The sequence below is a fragment of the Nanorana parkeri genome, unplaced genomic scaffold (assembly GCF_000935625.1).
Source record: "Nanorana parkeri isolate BGI_ZX_2015 unplaced genomic scaffold, ASM93562v1 scaffold85, whole genome shotgun sequence".
NCBI classification, from domain to species: Eukaryota; Metazoa; Chordata; class Amphibia; order Anura; family Dicroglossidae; genus Nanorana; species Nanorana parkeri.
In genome coordinates, this window is record NW_017306353.1 from 923,296 (window position 1) to 943,946 (window position 20,651).

Sequence of the window (20,651 nt, forward strand, 5' to 3'; positions counted from 1 at the left end):
TGAGTATGAGACTGGAAAGGAAGTGGAGGGGGGGAGGGTGGGGGGGTGATGGTTGGGTTTTCTTTCTACAGTACCAGCCATGGCCTTTGTCAATTTTTACAGTATAGAAATGATCTGTTGCCTCATGAGCCCTCTGAGGCTTGTATAGGACCATACTCTGAGCATCTCCAGTGTTCAGTGGTGCTCCCATTGGAAGATACACTTGATGAAAAATGCTATCTGTGCCATTGTTCTGTAGCACTATTATCAACTAGTAAAAAATATCTGTTATTAAAAGTGAGTATTACTAAAGATATTAGGTTTAGTCAGATCAGCAGCTCACATAATATTATTTCTGTTTGTTAACAGTATCTGTGTAAATGATCTGTTGCCACTTATGGATTTAATGGCTTGTACTGTGTTCTTTGTTATGCTCGTTACAGGGTGAGCATATTGCTGCTTCACATGTGGAAAGGTCCTACCAGCCTACCTTACTTAGCTGGCATCCAGCAAAACGTCTACTTGCCATGGGCTGGGCCATGGGAGAGGTGATCATTTTCAATGAGCAAGACAAAGAGTTTCACACAGTGCCACCAACACACGGCATGGAGATCACATTGCTGGTATGGAGCATAAACAACAGCCGTCTGCTTACAGGAGACTTGGTGAGTAGAAAATACATCAGAGTGGGTAATGTATTAGAAGTCAGCTTGGTTATTAGGGTAGCAAATTAATTCAGATGCCTGAAATATAAATATAGCTAATACATGCTAGTGTGCTATTCTTGTAGTAGGCTTCATGTGCAGAACGCTGGTTCAGTCAGTGCTGGGCAAGATCCCTTAGACTCCGAAAAGGCCAAAGTGCTGCAAAATATTTTAGCAGCATAGGTGGCACGTCCTGCCTGCCCTTTTGCTCCACCTACTGATGCTAAAGCATCCAAGGCATCCACCTTTTCTGCCTGTGCCTTGGCCTGAGGCTGGGTGTAGTGCTTAGGATTAGGATATTACAACTCAATCTGGTGCTTTAAAGTAGCACTGGGGCAGAATAAAAGAAATATAAAATAAGAATAAAACCCGCCCCTGACCACATCTTAAGTTTGCTTCTGTTAGGAGTGAGATCCTGTCTCAGAAGAAGAATTCCAGGTTCAGGGGGTGCAAATATACAGAAAATTGTTGCACTGACTTTGCAAAATGAGAAAAAGCTTGGTGTGCACGCGTTTAGGTAAATTACACTTGTTTAATGGTGAAATTAGAGGACTTATTCAACTTGGATCAATTACAGGTTATAAACTGTGTGCTTTCTAAACTTAAAGGAGAACTATGACGTGAGTGATTTCCACTCATCCTCATAGTTAGAGCTGACATGTGACAATGAAACTGTCACAGGTCAGCTCTATTAATCGGGAAGTGAGCGAACACATACTGTCGCTCGCTCACTTCTCGATCATCTTCCTGCAGAGAGCGGTGACTGTCAGTCACTGCTCCCCGCAGGAATTCCCCCCTCCGATCCTCCAGCGCTGACTGAAGGCACAGGATAGGGAGGGGACGGGCACAGCTGACCCTGCCTCTAGATAGCCAGAGCCAGCTGGGTGGATCCAGGCATTATAATCGAGATCCGTCCCAGCTGCGGCGCTCTCAGTATATAGCAAGCAATAGCTCACTATATACTGAGCTTTGGGGCACAGGAGGACGTTCGTATATGTCCTCTCGTGACCCTAAAGAGAACTATGGGATAAAAAGGTTACCCTATAGTTCTCTATTAAATCACAGTGTGTGTATATATTTATGTGTGTATATACTGTGTTTATGCGTTCTTCCTTTATACAATATGCTTATTTTTACATTCTAATCTGAATTTGTAATTATACTACTACTTCTGGTTTAGAGCGGTTTGTTGATTATGTGGCGTTTGGATCAGCGAGGTCGTGTTCAAGGTGCCCCCTTACTGAAGTTGGAGTACCACAAGCCTTTGACTCATTGCCTGTTTAAACCAGTAGCCCCTGAAGAGTAAGTCATGTAAACATTGTCTTATATACATGAGTATACATAGGACACTTTTGGCTTTATGAGATAGAAAATACAACGCAAGGACATGCAGAATGGGAATACATGGATAGTTCTCCTATGGCTCTTCATTAAAATGCCCAAAAGAGCCACATATAAAATATACAATATTGTCATTCAAGGGGCTAACATTACAAATGATCTTTCAAGATAGAAAAACAGATTCTACCTAATGCAGACTTTTTTCATAAATAGTTAGGGGGGTTCAAAGGTGTGCCTTTTCCCATTTTTTTCTTTAGTAGATTAGGGTTGGCAGTGGATTTAAAGGCACCCCCTCTATTGATTAAAGGAGAACTATGAGGTGAGTGCTTTTCACTCACCTCATAGTTCTAGCCGACCTGTGACAATGAGACTGTCACAGGTCGGCTCAGTATATCAGGAAGTGAGCGAACACATATCGGCGTTCACTCACTTCTCGATCCTGTCACAGCTCTCTGCTGTGACAGGGGAGGGGCTGGATTCCCCGCTCCGATCCTCCAGCGCTGACTGGCGGAGCGGACGGGGGAGGGGGGCGTGTACAGCCGGCTCTGCCTCTAGATAGGCAGAGCCAGTTGTCACTCACACAGTTGGGCGGATCCAGACATAATTGTCGTGATCCGCTTCAGCTGCGGCGTCTCGATATACCGTGAGCTGTAGCTCGCGGTATACTGAGCTTAGGGTGGCGGGAGGACGCTAGTTTGTGTCCTCCCGTTACCCTAAGGAGAACTATAGGGAAAAGCCCTAACCCCATAGTTCTCCTTTAATGATTATTTAGGAAGTGCACCTCAGGCCTGCCTTGTTGCGCTTGCAGTTTTAGTTCATGGTATTCTTTAGCAGTCATTCGATTCCAACCTTAACAGTAAGCCATTTACATTTGTACTTCATGTAAGATAGCCTGTTACCCAATGAAAAGACAAGCAAACAGTACAACATGCCTGCGTGTACCATTAAATCTAAGCAAACTCTTTCTCAGGTGCTCCTTCACCAGATCTTTCATCTAGTTGGGCTCACTGTCAGCCTCTGCATTCCATAGTGCAATCCTGGCACCACTGTATGGACTGATGAAGCATCTGTGTTGCATTATAGGATGTGGAAGGGAAGCATAATTGCAACTTTGGGAATTAAAGGCAGGTCAGGTGCTCCATGCATAAGACCTTTGCTAATGTATTAAGGTACTCACTACCTGCCTTAATGGAATTGCATTGCATTATTCAGTAACATGTTTATGGTAAATATGCCCATAGTCCCAGGCAAAGCACTTGTCTGAGTATACTGAATAGTGGTGGCAAATGACCCATATTAACCAGATTGTTACTCTCACTGTATGTAACAGCTAAACAGTAATAGTAAATCTGTGATTGGCCGCTATGCATGTACAGGAAACTGTGTGACTTCTTCTGGGATTTTTTTTTCAGGGATATGACCCAGCTTGCTAAGGCTGCAGTAAGTGGGGATGAGAAAGCCCTTGATAAATTTAATTGGAAAATGAAGACTGGCACGCAGCTGGAGTTTTCCTTCTTCCTCAGTACAGGAGATGGTAAGTAGGACGCAAACACTGTGTGATCTAAACTAGCATTCCTGCCATTACAACCTGCAAGGCACTATGGCATGATCAAAAATAACAGATCCGGGTAGAAAAACTTTTGTGATAATTTAGCAGCATCAATAGAATAATACCTGTGGATGAGCCATAGGCATGATATATGCATGGTATATGGCTCACCCATAGGAATGAATAGGGCTGCAGTGCACAAACACATTTAGAGGAGAACCTGGCAGGGGTGTTTTTACTGCAAAGGCAGTCATTTTACCAAGCAGCTTGAACTCAGGGGTGTGGGGATTAATGAAAGGACAACTGTACAAAAGGTATTGTTGTCCTTTTAAGCATTCCCTACTATAACTTTGTATTACTCCCTACATTGGTTTCATATCTACTTTAAACAAGAAATGAACCCCAACAGGTGGAGCTTTACACATATTTATGTCTGCTTACCCTTCTGCCTACCCCTCTGCTATTTATAGAGACTAAGATCAAGGTGAATATACACGCATAACTTAATTTCACCTTGCAAGGGTCCTTTTTTAGATTGCTCAGTCCCAGGTTTCAGTGAAATACTGTTGTACTCTCCCTTTAGCTAATACATAATACTTTGGGAATCCACCATCTTCTTTTAAATTGGGAATGTTCAGATACAAGTGCCGATACATGACATTTTCACGAGAACTAGCAGAACTAACTAACAGAAAAACTGTCACATGACACTAAATACAAATGTATCAGTACTTGTATCTGTGAGTACTTGGACAAGTTTCAGTACTTGTACTTGAAAAAATTGTATCTGTGCATCACTTATTTATATTTATTAAAAGAAAATCATACATTAAACAGGGATACTCAAATCCCAGAAGCTCCGTGTGCTCCTTACAAATGACAGCTGCTTCCTAACTTTTTGATTTTTCTCTAGTCTCTTGATTTTTCTCTAGTCTAGTCTTGGAGCAGGAAAAGTATCTGTACTTGTACTTGTACTTGTACCGGGCACGGTACTTGGCAACTGAACATCCCTATTTGAAATGCTTGTTTGTAAAACAATGATTGTATGCACATAAAATATTTATAAATCCACCTAAAAATGTATAAAAATAAAATAAAATTGCCAATTTTGTAAATTGGTGCCAATATGTACCCAATAATCAATGCTACTTATCAACCAAAGATTTCTGATGCTTATAGCATCTAAATGATTTCCATATAACATCCACTTCATTTCAACAGGGATGATATAATCAAGAACACCAGGAATAAGCTGGGATGAATATGTGTGCGTTCTTCTTTTCTTGGTATACTGAGCACACAGATCCCATTGAAACTAATTACATTCAGAGACTTCTGTGGAAAGATTTCCCTATAGTTGCCGCCCTTTCCCACAAGACCATAACAAAGTTGTGTTTTGCTTGTAGCTGGATTCCCAACTATTTGTTAGCTATGCATTATGGAGTTCTCATGGGCAGAGTGACACATTTTTGGCATTTTAAGACCTATCGTAGTTGGACAAAACTGGAAACACCGGTGAAAATGTCTTGCCAACAAGTGATTGAACCTGTCAGTTACTACTCAAAGCCAAAATATTAAATTCAATTTTAAAATGAACCTGTGGCCAGGCTTTGGACATTCAAGAATTAACATATTCTTAAAAAGCATAAAATGAGCTCAAAAGGAGACTGAGCTTTATTGCTTCAGACAATGTATAGTAATTCATATTCAACATTCACAACAGAAGCACTTAAAGGAGAACTATGAGGTGAGTGATTTACACTCATCCCCATAGTTAGAACCGACGTGTGACATTGAAACTGTCTCACTTCGGCTTTATTGATCGGGAAGTCAGCGAAAACATACCGGCGATCCGCTCACTTCCCGATCATCTCCCTGCAGAGAGCGGTGACTGTCAGTAATCAGCGCTGACTGCCGGGACGGACGGGACAGGGGGCAGGCATAGCTTGTTTTTCCTCTAGAGAGGCAGAGCCAGCTGTCAATCAGCCAGCTGGGTGGATCTCAACAGTATTGTCAGGATCTGTCCCGGCTGCGGCACTCTCGGCATATAGCGGGCAATAGCCCGCTATGTACTGAGTTTTGGGTCACGGGAGGACACATATGTCCTCCCGTGACCAAGAGGAGAACTATGGGCAAAAAAGGTTGCCCCATAGTTCTCCTTTTAGGTTGTCCAAGTTATTCCATCAGCAATCCCCTTCTTCCCCATCCCAGCATTGACTCAACAGCATTCTATCCTTCTAATCTCTAACATAGACACAGAGGAGGAGATCTGGGAGGAGGAAGCAGGTTGTACTTTAATTTGAATTGCTTCACAGTGCCTGCAGCTACAGAGGTCAGTAATGGCTTGTATTAACTCTTTCGCTGCTGCTGACGTATGTTATATGTTGGCAGCAGCTGGCCCCAGCCGACTTACTTCCGTCAGCTATACATGTGTAAATTTGACTCTTGGCTTTACACTTGAAGTGATTCAGGCAGCTCTGTTAAGCCACCTGATCATTACCACGGGCCGGGGCATGGGCCAGGATTTGGGCCTTGCCTCTCAGGCTTCACTGCCCCTCCCGCAGGCCTGAAAATGGAGTTGCGGGTGTCGGAGGGTAGTGGGGAGAGAGACCAGTGAACATCCATTCGCGGATCTCCTCCCTGCTGAAGGAACCCGGAAACTATAATGATTTCTTTACGTCGGGTTTCTGAGCTGTCATTCCCCAACCAGAGAGGCTGCGGAAGAAGCTGATCAAGTGGGATCTTTGCTTGATCAGCTTTAGTGACCTGCAAAGGTGACATTAGGGGTCTAATCGATTGCACAAAATTGCAAAAACGGCCCTGGCAACGAAAGGGTTACAGATCATTTACTGCTTTTTAAGAATGGGTAAATAATTGCATGGCTCATAGCCTGATGATAGGTTCACCGTAAAGTAACCCAACACAAGAGAAACATGGAGGTTGCTGTTGCTGACCTTTCTTTTTGAAACTCCTTGATGCCTGACCGTCATACTGAACCTCTGGATTCAGTATTTTTGAGTCACCCTGCCCAGACAAATATGCATTACTCTAGTTTTTTTGATTGGCATGTTTTTCCAGGCTAGTGGCTTAGAGCAGTGGTTCTCAACCCGTGTAACCTCGGGACCCACATGTTTCCTTGGTCATTAAGGCGTGACCCAAAAATGATTTCATTTCTGAAATATTTACATTTATTACACAAAAGAACTTGTGCAGTATTCAGCAACATTATATATATATAAACATTTTGAACAGTAAACAAATATTAACCTATTGGGTCAGCATAACAGTCAATCAACCTTCATTTTCACAAGAAAATAAGCAATAGCAGTCCCCAAATGTTTCCATGATCGGTTTTGTGGAGTTGGCTTTCAAATAGACGAGGAGGTGCTAAATCAAATTCTTTATGAGCAAGACTAAAGTGTAAAAAAACAAAAACCTCCTGGATAACGCGCTTAGTGACTTTCCTACAAACTTTTTGAATTTTTTTTTTTCTCTGAATTCCAGGCTCGATACACTGGGTGAATGAACAGGGTAAAAGCAGCCAGATAATTGGCATGGACAGCTCGGTTCGCAAACTGCTATTCATAGAGAAGAAATCCATGCTGGTAGTGATCTCTGAGAACTTCCTGCTGTCGCGATTCTTCATAACTCCAGAAGGGGAAGCTGAGGAGATCTCAAAGGTGAGCATAGACTTAGAGGACTCCTGTCACTATTGCAAACAGCTAAATCAGTCAGGGGAGAGACACTCACCTCCCTTGTTCTAGGTCATATGGACCCTGTGGTCTTTAATTTAGAGAGAGTTATTTAAAAAGCAAGTAGTCACTGCTGAGCTTTCTTATTAGAATGCCCAAATTCTCCAAAATAGTGCAAAGCACCCTGTATTATATGGCTATTTGTAAAATAGATATTTTACATTTGTAATTAAAAATGTTCTAAAATATCATTTTATAAACAGACAGAAAAATTTACCCAAAATGTATAGTTTCCCTGTAAGTGAGGAAGTTGATCAGCAGTGATCAATCTATCTCTATAGGTTGAACTCGATGGACATGTGTCTTTTTTCAACCTGACTAACTATGTATCTATGTAACTAGCAGTGAGATTTTTCTTGATTAAGGTTATGGCCTATGTTCAAGTTGGTTGCAACATACCAAATTCTCTTATGTCTCTTTAATCTTGTCTATGGTGCTCCAAATGTTAACAGATTCTTCTTTTCATTCTCTCATAGTGTACTGGGAGAAAAGGAAAGGTGAAACTTATTGGTTACTGAGAGCACCTTGAACTGGTCTGTCTCCAGATACTTAAAGTGTATGTCCAGCCAAACATTAAGCAATAATAAATACTTTCCTTTGCTTCTCATCATCATCTAGGGGCCATAATGTGTCATTTTTCTAATATTACTTTGGAAAGAAAATATAGTGAGAACTATGTTTTTACCTCCATTGGAACAGAACAAACGATCAAGAGTGTATAAATACACCCCTAAGTGTATGCCCAGACAAAACCTTTTTTATTAATTTTTGGATAGGTGGGTTGGGTTAGAACTAGGGATGCACCGATACCGGTGATTCCGCTGGCATGGAGCCGGCTTCCCAGGCAATCAGGAAGCCGGGCAGCGTTTAATGGCGTGCTGCCCGGCTTCCTCATTGCCCGGGACGCCGGCTCCATGTTGTTTGGATGGCTCCATTGTGATTGGCCAGGAAACTGTCTTCCCAGCCAATCAGCATCGGGCCCACTACCCGGCCAATCAGTAATGACCTGACTCCCGGCTTCCTGATTGGCCGGGAAGCCAGCTCCATGCTTACTGGCTGGAAAGCTGGCTTCCCAGCCAATCAGAATCGAGCCGGCTGTTCAGCAAGTTCAATGCTGATGGGCTGGGAAGCTGGCTTCCCAGCCCATCAGCATTGAGGTGGCTGTTGGACTGGCTCGATGCTGATTGGACAGAAAGCCGGCTTCCCAGCCAATCAGCAAGGAGCCGGCTGTTCGGCCGGCTCGATGCTGGTTGGCCAGGAAGCCGGCTTCCCAGCCAATCAGCATGGAGCTGGCTTTCCGTCCAATCAGGAAGTCGGGAGGAGGGTCATTACTTGCCACCCGGCTTCCTGATTGCCCAGGAAGCCAGCTCCATGTTCCCTCTACGCCACTGCCGGTCAGAGGAAATCTTCCTCTGACCGGAAGTTCCGGTATCGGACAAGCTACTAGTATCGGTGCATCCCTAGTAAGACTCTCTGCTAGGCTTTTTCTCACTGTCTGCCCTGCTGACAATGGTATCACCAGACAGAAGAGTTGGCAAATCTGGAACTGGGCACAATCAGTGAGTTCTAGCCTTCCCCATTCTTCTAAGAAAAGAATCTTTATTTCTGTCTGTGATACTTTTGGAGAGTTATTCTTATTTTCTGTCTGGTAAAATGTCAGCAGGACATGAAGTGAAGGTAAATCCCTCTAATGGAAACCCAGACAGCACTAGAAACCTGGCAGGGGTTCTAATCCGTCCCCACCCTATCCAAAAATTAATAAAACATTGTTTTGGTTGGTCATACACAGGTGTGTATTTATAATTAATTCTCAGAGCCATTTGTCTTGCGAAGCTCTGTGAACGCTTGTTCTGTGCCAATGGAGGGGAAAAAAAAACTTCTTAGTATATTTTCTTTCCAAGTCAAAAGTAATATTAAGAAAATGCCACATTATTATTATTATACAGGATTTATATAGCGCCAACAGTTTGCGCAGCACATTATGGCCCCCAGATGGAGCTGATGACTCTAGGGAAAACGTTGTAATTTCCTATGCTCCTCAGCTCCATCTAGGGGCCACATTATGTATATTGCTAATATTACATTCAACTTAGAAAGAAAATATGATTAGAACTTGGTTTTTGCCTCATTTGCACAGAACAAATGAGGCAAAAGGGGGGACAGAACAAAAATAGTTTTGCTGGATGAATGGCTTTGCGAATTGTTTATAAATACACCCCTTAATCTTTGTACACCCCATCTCTAATATGTGGTAGCATGTCTCAGTGAGTATGATTGTTCTTCACAGGTGAAGCTGACTGGAAGGATTGGGAAGACAGCGGACATTCTATGTGTGGAGAAGTCTTTACTTGTTACAGCTACAGGAGAAAGTGTCATAAGGTAAATCTTTCATTGGATCAGTTGTATACAGCAAGGCCACTTCAGAGTTTTTCAGCACAAATAACTTGCCTCATTGTGTGTCAGCGCCATCATTTTTTTCACTCATATATTTTTGGATTTTTTTAGGTGCATTAAATTCCAGGGCAACAATTTTATTGGCACTAGTATGAAAGCAAGCAAATACTAATTGTTCTGCTGCCTGCTTCTGTTGCTAAACACTTCTCTGTTGTAGGATTTTTTCCCCCCGACTGGTGTGCAGATACGGGCACTTTGGAGACTATGGGTCTGCTGTGTCCCCAGCAGTGCTCAGCGTTCCTCCCGCCATTCTCCACGACACTTCAGGATAGAGTAATGACGTAGAATTCAGTGGGAGGAATTGCTGAGCGCTGCAAAGAAGAGCTGCCTGTGTCTCTACATCTACATCTGTAGTCTCCCCTTCCCCACCACTGTGTCTTTGGTCCCCTTCCTCTTAGATTGTAAGCTTGTTTGGGCAGGGTCCTCCTCACCTACTGTTTCTATATGTCAATGATGTTTGTCAGTGTTTCTTACTTGTCTAAACGATTGTACAACGCTGAGGAATATGTTGGCGCTCTATAAATACATCATTGTAATTGCTGTCTCTGGGGACAAAATGTGCAGGGAAATATTACTGATGAAGCTATAGATATCAACAAAAACCTGACAGATTATAAACCTTTCCCTCATGATCCAGAAATTACATTAAAATGGTTTGGCTGGAGTTACACTTTAAGTGCATAAGTTAGGTTAGGTTTAGATGAAGTAAATCTGACACAAACCTTGGCAGCTGTAACTGCATATGTGGTGAAAAATGCATAAGCAGTGGTTGCATTTAATGAAAGCCACATGTCAGAATGATTAGTAGTTGCTGAGCTATGGGCAGTTAAAATAAAAGGCAAGCTCATTTTTTTTTTCTCTTCTTTTCTGTTGCCGCCCATTTCAAATCCTAGCCTTTCTATTGGTCCGTGAAACTGCCCATCTCTTTTAAAGGACCAGCAGAGAAGTTCAACGTAGTAGGGTAAAGGCATGCACTCGTCTTTTACAAGGAAGCTTGTGATTTGCCTGTAGTTTTTCATCATATGCTTAGTTTGAACTGGCTAGGGTTTTGACAGATTTACTTTAAAATATATTTACATACATTTTAAAGTAAATCTGTCAAAACCCTAGCCAGTTCAAACTAAGCATATGATGAAAAACTATAAGCAAATCACACGTTTCCTTGTAAAAGACGAGTGTCTTTTTTGCTCCCTTTTGGTCTGTAAAATATATAATTACATTTTTTTTTAATATTTGTTTAATAAGTGCAAAAAAAGCCGATTGAAATTTAGAGCTGGATTGTGCACACCTACTGTGTTGTCTCAAAGAGTCCTCACAGTTTTTATATTGCATCACAGAACAATTAGTCCCTGTGCTGTGGTGATCAGGGCTTACACCAACATGGTTATTCATAAAAGGGTGAAGCGTTAGGGTGAAGGCAGGAGAAGTGAACAATCTAGGACAACATAGCGGAACTGGAAAAATTCTCCAATTCAGCTCACTTTCCAGATCAGCTTTGTTGTCCTAGATTGTTCACTTCTCATGTCTTCCCCAAACTCTTCACCCTTTGGTGAATAACCCTGCAAATCTTGCCGTTTTAGTCTATAGAAAGGCACGTGGTGGCAGTTAGAAGCTGAGTGCATTTCTGGTAGATCAACAGGTAATTGTTTTTCCATAATCTTTATTTTATTTCCCAAGAATGTTATAAATATTTCTAGAAAATGTGAAACATATATCCAGTGAAGGGTATCAACCCATCTGATAATCAACGACAATAAGTATATACAATTGTATAAATCATTTATATATTTACCTCTAGCCCAGGGAAATAGTTTACTAATATTGAGATATACATAGAGGGGAATTTATCAAAACTGGAGCAGACAAAAACTGGAGCAGATGTGCATCGCAACCAATCAGCTTTTATCTTTCATTTTCAAATCTTAACTGAACAAACTGAAAAGAAAAGCTAATTGGTTGCCATGGGTAACTGCTCCAGATTTTGTCTGCTCCTGTTTTGATAAATTCCCCCCAGTATGTCTTACGACTCCAAGAGCCGTTGTTCTGTGTGAATGATTGGATGAAGGTGCTGCCTCCTGTCAAAGATCTTGGATGATTAGAGGAGCTATAATGGAGCCAAACAGTCCATGCAATGTAAAATCTATCATATATGTTTCTGCATATGGCAACCCATTTCCCAGATTCCCTGATCACATTCATCTTACATATCCCTGGTTGGGATCTTGGCTTGCATCCAATAGAGTGGGATTAAGCATTTGCAGCTTTGAGAAGGTGGGGTAATATACAGCTTGTATAGGGTTTGGCAGACATTGGGAATAAGTGTAATACAAATGTGGATTGGCCATCTGCAGGTCTTTGTCTAGTATTCTCTTAACCTTAATATAATATCCATCCAAAAAACGACCGACTTTAGGTCGGTCCCACCAGACAAGTATGAAGAAAACCCTCGTTTTCATCCCGCACCGTGGTGACAAAGGGGAAATACTGGACACTAGTAACCCACCTTTGTTCATCGTGTCCCACATAGTGAATGGGATGTGAGAGGCAAGGCCATAGGGGACATGCCTCAAAGGTCTCATGGATGCCATGGGACATGACATAGGTTCCTACCTGCCATGAATATTTCCATATAGATCCAAAGCTAGTCCTTTCTGTAAAAGTGCCAATTTAAGATCCTCAGCAAAACTTTAGATTTGTATTAAGTTTAAATATCATGGAGTTCTAGGTCACCCCCACATTTGGGCTTCTTAAGGATCGAGAAGGTTTAATATTACTCCATACAAAATTTTAAAAGTAGACTTCACAGCTGGGGAAATAATACTTGGGGTAGCTTGATTGGAACCATCTGTAGGAAAAATAAAGTCTTTGGCAGGATATTCATTTTTAGAATATTAAACCTACCCAGCCAGGTGGAGAAGTCTTATTCCAACGGCAAAGATCTCTTTTCACCATTAATAATAAAGGTTTGTAATTCTTGGCATATAAGTAGTTATGCTGGTTGATGAGCTGTATGCCTAGATATTTAAGGGAGCCTGTAATAAATTGAAATAAAAGCTTCAGGCTTTGTGCCATGTTTATTGGTATAGAAAGGGGAAAAATCTCCAACTTATTGTAATTTCTTTTAATGTAAACCAGAGAGCATTCATAACCCTCTCAGGTCTAGCTGAGCTAGTTCTAGCTAGTTTGGCTCTAAACGTCCATCAATAGTTATTTCTATAAAGGGGTAAAACATAGGAAAAGTGCATTATTTAAATTTTTTTAATATAATTATACTGCTTTAAGAGTCACACGTGAGTCTTAACATTTCAGCTGTGATAAGCAAATAAAAATGTACATATCCCCATTTTTTGTTACCCGACATTGACTGTCAGCATGTCCTTTTTTATTTTCTCTTGCTGTCCAGGTACAATAAAAGAAAAAAAACATCTAACTGGTAGATTATTGTTTTGATCTTTCTATGATGCATTGAGAAGACTTGTATTTGCACTTACAGTAAGACACAACACGAGAAATTGTAATTAGGGCTGCAACTCATGATTATTTTCATAATCGATTAGTTGGCCGATTAATTTTTCAATTAATCGGATACAAATAAATAAACACCATCCTTAATTTAAAATAAAATACACAAATGGAGTGTTACAAACATAAAGTTCACTTCCAAATAAAACTGCATGCACAATAATTTGCAATAGCACTGCACTGGAACACATGGCATTGCGGTACTGCAGGTTCCAGTGCAGGTAATTACATTATGGGTAGGAGGCGTGTTTGGGGTACCATTGAATTGAATGGCACTGCAAAGCACATCCCGCAGCAGAATTTGTCAGGCCGAAACGAAAATTACTGTTTTCCCACCTTTTTTTATAATTTTTTTAAAAATAATTGTATTGCAAGCACATGGTGCTTGAATAGCTTCAGCCAGGGAATGACAGATGTCAGTGGTAAGATTCTGCAGATGGCAGCTGAATGTAAATACAGCAGGTAGTGGGCGGGTGCAATAGCCAGATTGCTGTTGGCTATTGCAATTCAAAATGTCCAATAGCAGCTTGCTGTGCCCTCCTCTCCTAAAGTATGAAATGTCTTTTCAGGTTCTGGGACCTGGAGCGAGATGACAATTATGTCTTGTTTCTGGATGAACAGTTGGGATTCGAAGCAGAGGAAACCATTAACTGTATTTCTTACTGTGATGCTAAAGGTAACCTGCCTCTCAGCTAGTTGCTATCATATTATCCATCTCTGTATATTGTATATATTGTGCCCTGCGATATGTTTGAAGTCCGGTTAGGTTTAAAGGCCAACTCTAGGCTGCACAAAAAGTAATAGTGACGACACCCCCCCTCCCCTACAATATACATGATATACTACTTATTTTGTCAATGGGGGTGTAATAGTGGTGATTACTTACCTTACACCTTCATCCTGCCTCTCTGGTCATATCTTCTCTGGTCCTGGAATGTGGGCAGGCCCTCGTCATCATCAAGGACAACGCAGGACCGCATTGTCGAGCTGGCAGGGACACCTACTGTTAGAATTTAGGCCAGTTCTTGTAAATCAGACGAAATTCTAACAGTGTATGGCCAAGTTAAAACAGAAGCAGTTAAAAAAGCTCTGCAATAAATGGGAGGGGGTTTGACTTTTACATTAAAATTCTATTTAGTACTTTACATAGAGGCCCCCTAATCTGATTTTTTTGTAACATACTCTTCCTGATATAATTGAATTGTAACTATACTGGGTTCCTTTTTTTGTAAAAAGCTGCCGGAAGCTGTTGGAACTATATAAATCCTGTAAAATAATAATAATGTTATCTAAGTTTAGTATTTTGTGTTCCTCAGCTATATTGGCCGCTGGAACCAGTAAAGGCAAGGTAGCCATGTGGAGCAAAGCGACTGGTGGGAGAAAATCCTTAAAGACTGATGGAAAAGACAGCTGGAAACTGAGAACCCCAACTGAACTGGAGGGAAACATTACTCAAGTGCAGGTAAGTTAGTGAATGGGAGATTGATATTATTGTGTTACTTCTACTTGTGTTTTAGTCTTCCTTCCAGCCCCGATGACAAAGTTTTACCAGACAGAAAGTGAGGGGACTCTCAACAGCAACACAGACAGTAATTTTATTTTTCAAGTAGAGTAGGTGAAAGATAGACCCCTGACTGATTATTATTTCTGTCTGTGTTCCTGTTGAACACTTTCCCATATTTTCTTTCTAGTAAAACTGTTGTTAGCAAGACAGGAAGTGAGGGGAATTTTTGGAGCCCGGATTGCAGTAAAAAACCTGACAGTGATTCTAATCCTTCTCAAGTATATCCAGAACTAGTAAAAACATTCTGGGCCTGACATACAGTATATTTGAACATTTATTTATACACAAAAAAGTTCTATGTTTGCTTATAAATGAGCTGTTATAACATTTAAAATAAAGCAGATTATCAGAACTTTCCCTAAACGGTCACTATTCTTAAGCTGCATTTTCATGGTTCGGGCAGCTGTTGTCATATTTAGGCTGATGTAAGTCGATGGAGAGACCCTCCGCACTCCCCACAGCAGTCCCGGCCAGATAAGAAAAAAGTGGTGCTCGCAGTGATGAATTACCACGGATGGGGTCGTGCAAACACAGGAAAGTCAGGAAATCACCAGCACTCAGTAGTAAAGATAAATATCACATCTTTCTGCCTTGAGGAAGGGACCCTGCGCGGCCCCGAAACGTCGGCTTATTTGGATGTCTGTGACGCTTTCTGTCCAATAAAAGGGACATATTTATCTTTACTACTGAGTGCTGGTGATTTCCTGACTTTCCTATATTTAGGCTGATGTCTCCCAAGTGATCCTAACAGACCACTTACGTTGTATTTTGGAGTCGCTCCATCACTAGCCTGACCTACAAGATGATGCTCCTTTGCTAGCCAGACAGATTCTGCAATGGTTCAAGCCAGCAAGTGAGCAATTCTATTAGAATAAGTGGCTCCCTTGTTTGGGTGATGCTGCGGCTGCTGTCAATGTGTCACCCGTGCAGGGGCGTCCCAAGACTTTGTGCCACTTAAGGTGGAGGGGGTACATCCCATCAAGCTCCTGGCAACCAGTGACATCACTGACATTACCAGGAGCTTGGCGGGATGCCTGCAAAAGCGTCCCAGGTTGCTAAGGGCTGGGCGGAGAGATGTGTATGGCCCTTCTCCCCACCTGGCTCTTAGCAACTTTGGACGCTCTGCCCGGAAAGGCAGTGGCAGACACACTGCAAACATTGTGCAGCTGAGTGGCCATACTGCTCTGCCTGCCGCCCCCCCTCACATGACCTAAAGAGATGTAAGAGAGGAAACAGCCTCAGGCAGCCTCATTATAAGTACGGCCTTTCACCCATGACGATCGCTTGTGTGACATGGCCTCCCCTCTGAGTTCCCAGCTCTACCTACCTGCCTCAGCATTTACAAGGGATTCTCACTCTCCTTTTTTCATTTTTCACTTATTTGTAGAAAGAGCATTGTTGAGAAATCCAGCAAAGAGTTTATGCCTTTGGAGAATCCATTAGGTGAGAAGTAAGTGGGTGAATCAACCAGCCAGAATTCAACCAGCAAATTTCCAAACAGTCAAGTGCACAGTATAAATGTATGGAAGCAATCTGTTGTACTTACCAACCAACATATCATTTTGTGTAACCAGTCCTGTGCTTTACTCATCTCTTAAAGCACAGTCAGGCTGGTGACACTGCTCTTTCCTGGGTCAGTATTGCAGATTTGTGGACTTCTTAACCTCTCATTGGACTATGAATTAGCTTGATCATACTGCATATCTATCACTGTGTGAACAGGTATGTGACACAGTTAAAGCCCATCTTTGGTCAAGCCTGAAATAGCCTTATTCCTCCCACCCATCCGTCTCCCTCCCATTGACAATAAAAACAAAACCCATCCTAAGCCCTTTTGAACTTGCCTGAATCCACTGTCATGTGACCCTCCATGATGCCTCTTCTGGTAGTGAAGACTGGTAATCCACTGTTACAGTCTCTGGCCTTCTTGTTCAGCCTCCTGTTATGTCATTATGCCGCTATTGGAATCCTGAAGACCTTTAGAGGACCCCATTAATGGACCCAATGGGAAATTGCCAAGCAGCAGTGTGGGCACCCTATTAGAGCTGCAGCTAACGATTATTTTCAAAATCGATTAGTTAGCCGATTATTAAGTTCGATTAATCGGATTAAAAATGGCTCCAGTGATGGGACTACTAGTTTGTATTGAGAGTGTAGTCCATCACAGGAGCAAGCTTGGAGCGGTGGAAGTAAAAAAGAAAACAAAAGTGTGGTGTGCAATATAGTAAATGAAAAGTGTAAAATTATACAGCAATGAATGCAGAATGGCACCGGCTATAGAGACTACAAAACCCAGCAATTGTACATTATACAGCACAATGCAGAATATCACCAGCTATAGAGGACTACAACAAATCCCAGCAATAGTACATTATAGGTGGTGGTATTCTGTATTGTGCTGTATAATGTACTATTGCTGGGTTTTGTAGTCCTCTATAGCTAGTGATATTCGGCATTGCACCGCTGTATTATTCCTGGGATTTGTTGTACTCCTCTATAGCTGGTGGTATTCCACATTGCGCTGTATAATGCATTATTGCTGGGATTTGTAGTCCTCTATACAGCGCAATGCAGAATACCATCAGCTATAGAGGAGTACAACAAATCCCAGCAATAGTACACTATACATACAGTGTGTAATGTATTGCTGGGATTTGTATTCCTATGCGGTCGGTGAACGCGAGGCGGGGAGGAGATGGGGCGTGTGGAGCGTGGATGCTGGGCGGATCTAGCAGTGGCGAACGTGAGATGGGGAGGAGGTGCGGCGCGTAGCGCGTGTGGAGCCGTGAACAGGGCCAACCAATCGGAAGCCGATTAATCGATGATTGAAAAAGTTAACAACTTTTTCAATCATCGATTAGAATCGATTATGTCGATTAGTTGTTGCAGCCCTACACTCTATGTAGGACCCCAGCGCGTCACAGGATCATAGATTCAGGTAAATATTTAGGCCATTTACATTTTCTTTAATTACTGGGGCAGTTAGCTAGAGGGAGCAGGGAATATTGTTTTGTGGCAGTGTGTGTGTTTGGGGGGTCCCCATAATATAGATATAACTTATTTGGCTATACAGTATAACAAAGACATTTGGATAACAAGGCTGGCTGAACAGACACACAAATGTTATATGTATTTTAATATATTTACTGTAGTTCCACTTAAACCTTACATAAATGTTCCACTTTAACCTGACATAAATAACATTTTTATTGCAAACTGTACCCTGAACCTCCTCTTATGTCTAACGCTTATACTCTGTCTTGGCACAGTGGGGGTCATCCAAAAATCTCTTGTCTGTGAACAATCTCAGCTCCGTCCTGGTGCTCAGCGAACACGTTATGTCTTCTCACTTCCACCAACAAGTTGCAGCCATACAAGTGGCACCTTCTCAGCTCAGTATAACCTACTTCAGTACGGGGGTCACACACAGCCTAAAGACTGACATGTATATCATAGGGGCCTTCGTCACAAAAGTAAGCAAATCATTTAATGATCAGGTCTGTAATCTTAGTCTGTTCTGATTTGAAATTTGTATTGTTCCCTTGTTTCAGTTGCCTGCATTTATAACAGTAATAAGAAGGACTATGTTTTTGTAGTTGTCTTTTGTTGTTGTTGTTTTTTTTCTGTTAATATACGCTTGTAAAATGGATTTTATTTAAACAGCCTAGGCTTTTAGGTACAAAGTAGATCAGCAGCTTTTTTGCATTGCCCACATGGCCAGTAATTGCCTAAAATGTCCTTAAAGAGGACCTGCACTTTGAAAGCTGTTGCCAAAAAGGGCAGGCAAGGGGCAAAAGACTAGTCTGCAGTATTTCCTGTGGGCTCCCTCCATGACTTACCGTGCCTTGTACTGCATTGTGTCTCTGTGTGGAGATGGCCATCTTGGTAGAGGAACAGGGCTTTGCTTCCACATAGTTACATAGTTAGGTTGAAAAAAAAGACATACACTATATTGCCAAAAGTATTGGGGTGCCTGCCTTTACACGCACATGAACTTTAATGGCGTCCCAGTCTTAGTCCGTAGGGTTCAATATTGAGTTGGCCCGCCCTTTGCAGCTATAACAGCTTCAAAGTCTTCTGGGAAGGCGTCCACAAGGTTTAGGAGTGTGTCTATGGGAATGTTTGACCATTCTTCCAGAAGCGCATTTGTGAGGTCAGGTACTGATGTTGGATGAGAAGGCCGGGCTCGCAGTCTCCGCTCTAATTCATCCCAAAGGTGTTCTATCGGGCTAAGGTCAGGACTCTGTGCAGGCCAGTCAGGTTTCTCCACCCCAAACTCGCTCATCCATGTCTTTATGGACCTTGCTTTGTGCACTGGTGCACAGTCATGTTGGAACAGAAAGGGGCCATCCCCAAACTGTTCCCACAATGTTGGGAGCATGAAATTGTCCAAAATGTCTTGGTATGCTGATGTTTTAAGACAGTGGTTCTCAACCTGTGTAACCTCAGGCCCCACATTTGTCCTTGGTCATTAAGTCGTGACCCAAATTGCAAATTGCCTTTCCGATGCGGGCAATAGAACTGTGGGTGGGAGGTGCATTTGGGGTGCCATTCGATGAATGGCAATGTAATGCACTTCTCACACCAAAACATGCGGTAGGTGCGTTTGCGAAGACTGTGGGATTAACGCACTGTACTAGTGTGAATGGGCCCTCAAAAACACACAGACACAATCTCTCACATACGCACTCCAAAAAAAACAAACATTTTTTTTTTAAAGATCCACCCAGTCTCCCTACCTTACAAGACTGGAGTGGATCCTCAGCCTGGGGTCCGGTGTGGGCTGCTGTACTGTGATGGAGCTCCATCCATATATGCATTGCTGGTACAGCTCCCTTGCACACCCTGTAGAGGTGCCGAGCCAGTATGTTACATCACTCTGGTCCAGGCTCCTCTACAGGATATGAAAGGGAGCTGTAAGCAATGCACATATGGATGGAGGCCACCCCACCTCAAGCTGACACTCGGCACCGAGCAGCATATTTTGAATGGCTGCGTGGCGCGAGAACTGACTGCTGCGCTACGGGTAGGCTGAGGAGCCTCTCACCTAGAAAAGTGGAAGGCACACAGGGACCCACTGAACACAGGGTCGCGACCCACTTTTGGGTCACGACCCACCAGTTGAGAACCAAGACCTTAAGAGTTCCCTTCACTGGAACTGAGGGGCAAAGCCCAACCCCTGAAAAACAACCGCACACCATAATCCCCCATCCACCAAACTTTACACTTGGCACAATGTAGTCAGGCAAGTACCGTTCTCCTGGCAACCGCCAAACCCAGACACGTCCATCGGATTGCCAGACAGAGAAGCGTGATTCGTCACTCCAGAGAACACGTCTCCACTTCTCTAGAGTCCAGTGGCAGGGTGCTTTACACCACTGCATCCGACGCTTTGCATTGCACTTGGTGATGTAAGGCTTGGATGCAGCTGCTCGGCCATGGAAACCCATTCCATGAAGCTCTCTACGCACTGTTGTTGTGCCAATCTGAAGGCCACACAAAGTTTGGAGGTCTGTAGCTATTGACTCTGCAGACAGTTGGCGCACTGTGCGCTTCAGCATGCGCTGACCCCGATCTGTCATTTTACGTAGCCTACCACTTCGTGGCTGAGTTGCTGTTGTTCCCAGTTGCTCCCACTTTGTTATAATACCAATAACAGTTGACTGTGGAATATTTAGTAGCAAGAAAATTTCACGGACCACCTGCATCCAATGGTTTGGAGGGGCGTCCCAATTATTTTGGTAATATAGTGTATGTCCACTGAATCCAACCAAATGGCCTAACCT

The 20,651-nt window shown here is 42.6% G+C and overlaps 1 protein-coding gene across 1 annotated transcript in view; it reads left to right on the top strand.

Annotated features, from left to right (window-relative positions):
- The window catches only part of IFT140 (intraflagellar transport 140), a 111,934-nt gene that overhangs the window by 5,830 nt on the left and 85,453 nt on the right, over positions 1–20,651 (top strand). Inside the window, exons 3-10 of the mRNA XM_018552356.1 lie at positions 423–644; positions 1,864–1,985; positions 3,437–3,558; positions 7,078–7,253; positions 9,613–9,704; positions 13,871–13,977; positions 14,618–14,763; positions 18,135–18,338. Of these exons, the coding sequence (XP_018407858.1) occupies positions 423–644; positions 1,864–1,985; positions 3,437–3,558; positions 7,078–7,253; positions 9,613–9,704; positions 13,871–13,977; positions 14,618–14,763; positions 18,135–18,338 (1,191 nt within the window). The remainder of the gene's footprint in view (positions 1–422; positions 645–1,863; positions 1,986–3,436; positions 3,559–7,077; positions 7,254–9,612; positions 9,705–13,870; positions 13,978–14,617; positions 14,764–18,134; positions 18,339–20,651) is intronic.